Below are 6,872 nucleotides of genomic sequence, written 5' to 3' on the forward strand. Positions count from 1 at the left end.
TACCCAAAATGAGATGATTCATGTATTTTCATAAAAAAAAAAAAAAACGTAAAACAAAAGGAACCAACAAACCAAAAACATGGAATCATATTTGGTACTTACGGTAATTTACTCGAATAAGAAAAAAAATAAAACATTATCCATTTGGGCGCAAACTGGCATAAAAGAATGTTGGTAGCAAAAACAGAAATGAAAATGTTTGACCGAACTTTTGTCTCTATCGTCAGAGATTCCCAAATGTTTCAAAAGACCTGTTCTTTGGAAGAACCAGATCATAAAACCTGTGACCCATTCACCGGGAGGAACAATAAAAAAACAAAAACACCTTTTTTTTTTTTTCCTTCAAATGAAAAAATGAAAATAAAAATAGTAAAAATCTTTTGTAGTCAGCTGGCACTACTAGTACACTAACGTCTCTCTCTCTAAACACTAAAGACTCGATCTTTTTTCACTCTTTCTCTCTCTGTAATCTCCGCCATATCCAATGGCTTCTTCTTCTTCCACCAAACCCTACCAAAACCTCTCTTAATTATTGACCCATCATCAAGTTTCTCTCTTTCTCTCTCTCTCTGTAAATTCAAAATGGCGTCAACGCCGCCGCACTGTTCAATCACAGCGACCAAGCCGTACCAAACCCACCAATACCCACAAAACCAGCGCCTCAAATCTCACCGCCAGACCCGTCAGAGCAACCAATGGACCACCCACCACGTCTCTCTCTCAAAGCCTCTACCTTTGCCTCCCCAACCGCCGCGCACGGCGCCCAAACCCGCCGCCGCCGCCGCCGCCAACGCTCCCAGTCCGACCTCCTTTTCCTCTCTCTGCCCTCCGCCCAAGTCCGACCTCGTCGCCGCCTTCTCGGGCCGCCGCTCGACCCGGTTCGTGTCCAAAATGCACTTCGGCCGGCCCAAAACCACGGTGGGGTCCCGCCACTCCTCGCTGGCGGAGGAGGCCCTGCAGAGCGCAATCCAGTTCGGTAAGGACGATTTGGCCCTTGATGATGTTTTGCTTAGTTTCGAGTCTAGGCTTTGTGGGTCGGATGATTACACTTTTTTGCTTAGAGAGCTTGGGAATAGAGGTGAGTGTTGGAAGGCTATAAGGTGCTTCGAGTTTGCGGTGAGGAGGGAGAGAAGGAGAACTGAACAGGGGAAATTAGCTAGCTCTATGATTAGTACTCTTGGTAGGTTGGGGAAGGTTGAGCTTGCCAAGAATGTGTTTCAAACTGCTGTCAATGAGGGTTATGGCAAGACTGTTTATACGTATTCGGCTTTGATTAGTGCTTATGGGCGCAGTGGGTATTGCGATGAGGCTATTCGAGTGCTCGAGTCCATGAAAGATTCGGGCTTGAAGCCGAATTTGGTTACTTACAATGCGGTGATTGATGCATGTGGAAAAGGGGGAGTGGAGTTTAAGAAGGTAGTGGAGATTTTCAATGAGATGCTTAAGATTGGGGTGCAGCCTGATCGAATTACTTATAATTCTCTCCTTGCGGTTTGTAGTCGAGGGGGACTGTGGGAGGCGGCTAGAAACTTGTTCAGTGAGATGGTGGATAGGGGGATTGATCAGGATATTTATACCTATAATACGCTTTTGGATGCAATTTCTAAAGGTGGGCAGATGGATTTGGCATATCAGATTATGTCAGAGATGCCTTCAAAGAATATTTTGCCTAATGTGGTGACTTATAGTACTATGATCGATGGTTATGCGAAGGCTGGTAGATTAGAAGATGCACTCAGTTTATTTAATGAAATGAAGTTTTTGGCCATTGGTCTGGATAGAGTTCTGTATAATACATTGCTGTCACTTTACGGGAAGCTTGGCAGGTTTGCAGAGGCTTTGAATGTTTGCAAGGAGATGGAGAGTGTTGGGATTGTGAAGGACGTTGTATCTTATAATGCACTTCTTGGTGGGTATGGGAAGCAAGGGAAGTATGATGAAGTTAAAGGACTGTACAGTGAAATGAAAGAAGAACGTGTATCACCAAATTTATTAACTTATTCAACATTGATCGATGTGTATTCAAAAGGTGGTTTGTATGTGGAGGCAATGAAAGTTTTCAGAGAGTTTAAGCAGGCAGGGCTGAAGGCTGATGTTGTGCTCTATAGTGAACTTATTAATGCTTTGTGCAAAAATGGGCTGGTGGAATCTGCTGTTTCATTGCTTGATGAGATGACCAAGGAAGGCATCCGACCTAATGTTGTCACTTATAATTGTATAATTGATGCCTTTGGTAGGCCAGCGACAACAGAGTGTGCAGTTGGTACTGGTGCTGGAGGCATTGTGCTACACAATGAATCTCCATCTTCAATTTCTGAAAGGGATGTTGACATTTCTGAAGAGAATGTTCAAATTCAGGTGAGAGATATGGAGGATACCAGAATTATAAAGATGTTCGGGCAGCTTGCAGCTGATAAAGCTGGTTATGCAAAGAAAGATAGGAAGGTTAGACAAGAAATCTTGTGCATTTTGGGTGTTGTTCAGAAGATGCATGAGCTAGACATCAAACCGAATGTTGTCACATTTTCAGCCATTCTAAATGCTTGCAGGTAATCAATCTCTTATCTCCATCTTTTAAGCTTTATTGTACTGAAGATCGTTTTTGTTGAAGATTTGTTTAGTACTTTGCATTGCTAGTTATTTAGATTCATTTGTGGCCTCCCTACATAAGTGTTTCAGTTTCACTCACTTCGGTTGTATGCCTTACATGTCGTGTTATGTGTAAGGCTTTCAAGTGCCTCTGACAATCGTGGCATGCATCTTAAAAGTTTGGATATGGCTCTATGGAGAAGTTGAGCTGTGTATGAATGCTTCTTGTGGGTTGTGAGTGATGTGCTGACTTTCAGTAAATTTTTCAATTTCTGCTTTGACAAAATTTTGATATCAGAAGGTGACTCAAGCTGTAGTAGGGCCTTTGATTGTTGTATTACCAAAGATCACATCCAGTGGAAGATTGAGTAACAGATGAGCACAGGATCCTAGGTCTAGGAAGTTTTCAAGGTGTAGGTGCAGTAGAATAGGCAGACATGAATTTATTGAATATAATGGATTTTATGTGGCTGTTTACTTGTGTATGGTTGTTAGTCCTGGAAAAAAAGCAACTAAAACAGATGATACTCTACCTGCTTAACATCACCTCCAGTAGATTAAGCTGTGAAAGGTGAAAAATGACTATTGCTCCATGGAATGTCATTGTGGCTTTCTCTTCAATGCCTATGATTAGTTGGTTGGTTTCAAAATATAATGTTGAGTACAGTTGAACCTTTATCTCTGCTGCCTTCCCATAATCTTTTGTTTTTCTTTATAATACAGTGTAATAGCCTCAGAATGTTAAGCTAATCTCTGCTTCATTGGCCTTTGAATGCAGCCGCTGTAATTCATTTGAAGATGCTTCCATGTTATTGGAGGAATTGCGGTTGTTTGATAACCAGGTTTATGGTGTTGCCCATGGACTTCTTATGGGCTACAGGGGTAATGTATGGGTGAAAGCTCAGTCCCTGTTTGATGAAGTTAAGCAGATGGACTGTTCAACTGCATCTGCATTCTACAATGCTCTTACCGACATGCTATGGCACTTTGGACAGGTAAGTTTTAGCAATTGTACCCTTTTTCTTCTTTCAGTGTACATGTTCTTCGCTTTTGCCCATACAATTCAATTTCGAAGTGTTCTGTGAGGTTTTTTTTGTTTTTTATATTTTTCATTTATTCTTTCCTGTTTAAATTAATAGGTTAATAATTTTATTTTTATTTTACATATAGAAACAAGGGGCGCAACTGGTTGTGCTTGAAGGGAAGCGCCGAAATGTATGGGAGAATGCATGGGAGAATTCACAGTTAGATTTGCATTTGATGTCTTCTGGGGCTGCCCGAGCAATGGTTCATGCATGGTTGCTCAATATACACTCTATAGTGTATAAAGGCCAACAATTGCCAAACCTATTAAGGTTTGCCCTTTTGTCCCACCAGTAACTTTTTTATTTCTAAAATCATCGTTTTGATAAGAAAGTGGAGTTATACGCTCTTTCTGTACAGCATTTTGACAGGATGGGGCAAGCACAGCAAAGTAGTAGGTGACAGTGCCTTAAGACGAGCAATCGAGGCACTTCTTACCAGCATGGGTGCACCCTTTCAGGTTGCCAAGCCTAACATAGGTAGGTTTATTTCAACGGGATCTGTGGCTGCTGCATGGTTAAAAGAATCTGGCACACTGGAGGTGCTCAAGCTTCATGATGATAGGGCTGATCCAAATAGTGCAAATTTTGGCCAAATATCCAATTTACGAGCGCTCACTTTGTAGCCTTTGTATATTGTATCTTAACATGTTTATAAAGTGTACCATATGTATTATTATTTGAAATTACACTACGACTCTTCCCTGTCCACAGAACTCCCCTTTGTAGTTTTTGAGTTTAATGCAACAAGGTTGAATCGTTATTATTATGTGATTTTTTTTAATCAAGGTATTTCATTCATAAGTTGACAAACTTACAATTAAGGAGTATATAGTGATCTCATTAAATTCAAGCAATGGACTAGCATAGGGAAGAGTACCACAGTCCGGCCCAGTTTGGGATTGATTCCCAACCTGCTTTTGAGCCTAAAAGTGATTTTGGGCCTAAATTTACCAAACACCATGTATGTCCTAAAGCTGATTTTGACGGAATCAATTCTCCGAAAAGCTAGTTTCTGAGAAGCAGCAAATTGCTGCTTTGCAAAATTGCTTCTGCGGAACCTCTCCGAAAAAACACGGAGGGTTTAAATGAAACTTTTGAACTGTCTATTTTGTCCTCATTCTTTCCTAAAAATCACACTGAACCCAGCAGCCTTATCTCTTCCTTTCATTGCAGATGCGATTGTTCCCTCTCTATCGTTCTCCTCTGCTGCTCCTTTCTTTGCCGTCAAATCCCTAACCCTAATCCTCATCGGCACAAATTGGGAGACAAGCCCTCTACTTCTCCTCCCTTCGTCTCTGAGCAGCATCATCAGAAATACGAGAGGAGCTATTTCTGATTGTCTTCCCATCCTTCCCTCTCTACGGTCAACTATTCAAGCATTCTTCTGGTCTTCTTCAAAAACTTGGTAGTGCAGCATCGTTCTCCAATTCTAAAAGGTAAAACCTCATACCAACTCTTTTACAGAACTATCTTTATCTGGTTTTAGATTTGAGATTTTTGTTCTTAGATCTGTTTGGTAGATTTTGGGCGTATGCTCTGATCTATTGAAAACCATTGTTCTTCGATCTCTTGATGCATGTTTTGAATTATTAGATTGTCATAAATCATTTTGCTACGATCCCCATGTGTCAAAAACTGGATATGGATGCTCCAAACCATTTATCAGATTGGTGGTTGTCTGTGTGTCACTTTGGTTGCATCTTACCTTTCTCAAAAGCACGTTTCATTTTTATTTTTTAATTCAACTTAGATGGAATGAGGCTGTGTCATAATCTGAGTGCTATTTGATAAGGCCAATTTCTGCACAAGGAAGATCTTCATCTTATTGTCACTGACGCATTGACATTTTGATTCAAAAAGCAATGATGGGGTCCTTATTAGGAGGAAGCCTTTCCCTTTTTGGCTGGGAGTCAGTTTGAACCAGATTGTATATATGTGTTTGTTTCATGTGAACCACTACTAGAATACCAGATGAAAGAAACGATTACAAATAGAGAAAGAATATTAATTTATTAGTCTTTTGATTACTTTCATTTTGTAGGCCATTTGAGCTTGACTATTGTTCTCACAATCAATGATCTTTCTCACGATATGAGCTCGACAAAGACACAACACATGAATGCATGGCACGAGTATGAACATATATATGCCACAATTTGTGTAAACCTTAAAAGCAAAGCAATAGAGTATTTCAAAGACCATTCCGAATAACAGTTTCATAAATAAAAATTAATCCGATCAATTAATATTTAGTTAACTTTTCTATATTTGTTTTTATAAAGTTGTAAGAAAAATACATTAAAATTTGCAGATTCGTACCATCATTTTTGGGGTTTACCATTATCTTTTTGGCTAACTGGGATACCATCATTTTTGAACTGAAGAATATATAGCTTTCCCCATTTTTGTGTTTACTGCTGTTTCTTCTGTGGGGTGGGTTTCTATTTTTGGCTTGTTGTAATCAATAATCATGAAATCAAACTGGTAAACCACTAATGGCTCTGTTAAAATGAGTAATGGCTATGTTATTTTTTTTTTTTTCTTTTTTTGGTTACCTTGCTAGCAATGAATAGTCTGTATTTGGAGTCTAATGTTTACTTTGTATGTTAATTTTTAGCAGGCAGTACTCGGGTGTAATATATTGATCTCTGTGTCATTGGATTGGTTTGGAATGTTCTTCTTTCATCACAGATTGATATGTATATTGGGACTGATGTTGTTTTCCTATATAATATCAGGTCATGCTGAAGATCAAGTCTGATATATGATAGTGCAGCAATTTGAGAGTTTGAAGAGGAGGCAGTAGTGTGTACTTTTTAGTTCTCATTTGGTTCCCTTTAAGATATGTTTACAGTACTTTTGTAAAACGGTAAATCATGAAGTTTGTAGTTTTTCATAATTGAGACCTTAATCCATGTGCCTTGTGCTATTATTTTTTTTTCCCTTGTATTGCTTGGTTCTCATATCTATGGTTGTTCAGGTGCTCTTTGACCAATAAAGAGCAGCAGAGATGGTAATGGGAAAATAATAAACCTTCAAATGTGATAGAAGGGCTGCTGAATTGGAAAAATTTACATACATTAAAGAAATGTTGTTTTGATTACTAAGCTATGTTGACTGACCTAAACATAGGAAATGGCTATTATGTGCAGTTAAAATCACTGTTGTTTTCAAGTCATCTAAGAGAAAATGATGTGC

General features: G+C 39.3%; 1 protein-coding gene and 1 long non-coding RNA gene across 2 annotated transcripts; both read left to right on the plus strand.

Annotated features, from left to right (window-relative positions):
* The first annotated feature begins 414 nt into the window (after positions 1–414).
* On the plus strand, positions 415–4,440 carry LOC133720700 (pentatricopeptide repeat-containing protein GUN1, chloroplastic). Its single transcript, XM_062147129.1, has 4 exons — positions 415–2,549; positions 3,368–3,584; positions 3,760–3,944; positions 4,033–4,440. Exons 1-4 carry the CDS (start codon positions 583–585, stop codon positions 4,295–4,297), a joined length of 2,634 nt encoding a protein of 877 aa, XP_062003113.1. The 5' UTR covers positions 415–582; the 3' UTR covers positions 4,298–4,440.
* A 224-nt stretch (positions 4,441–4,664) lies between these two features.
* LOC133719711 (uncharacterized) lies at positions 4,665–6,585 on the plus strand. Its single transcript, XR_009851400.1, has 2 exons — positions 4,665–5,110; positions 6,413–6,585. It is a non-coding gene; the product is annotated as an uncharacterized LOC133719711 (long non-coding RNA).
* Positions 6,586–6,872: the final 287 nt, after the last annotated feature.

Source organism: Rosa rugosa, chromosome 7 (genome assembly GCF_958449725.1).
Source record: "Rosa rugosa chromosome 7, drRosRugo1.1, whole genome shotgun sequence".
Taxonomy (NCBI): domain Eukaryota; kingdom Viridiplantae; phylum Streptophyta; class Magnoliopsida; order Rosales; family Rosaceae; genus Rosa; species Rosa rugosa.

Coding starts and splice junctions, on each gene's coding strand:
- LOC133720700 (XM_062147129.1), top strand. CDS start 583: ATGGCGTCAACGCCGCCGCACTGTTCAATCACAGCGACCAAGCCGTAC. Junction 2,550..3,367: donor GCCATTCTAAATGCTTGCAG/GTAATCAATCTC, acceptor CTTTGAATGCAG/CCGCTGTAATTCATTTGAAG. Junction 3,945..4,032: donor CAATTGCCAAACCTATTAAG/GTTTGCCCTTTT, acceptor CTTTCTGTACAG/CATTTTGACAGGATGGGGCA.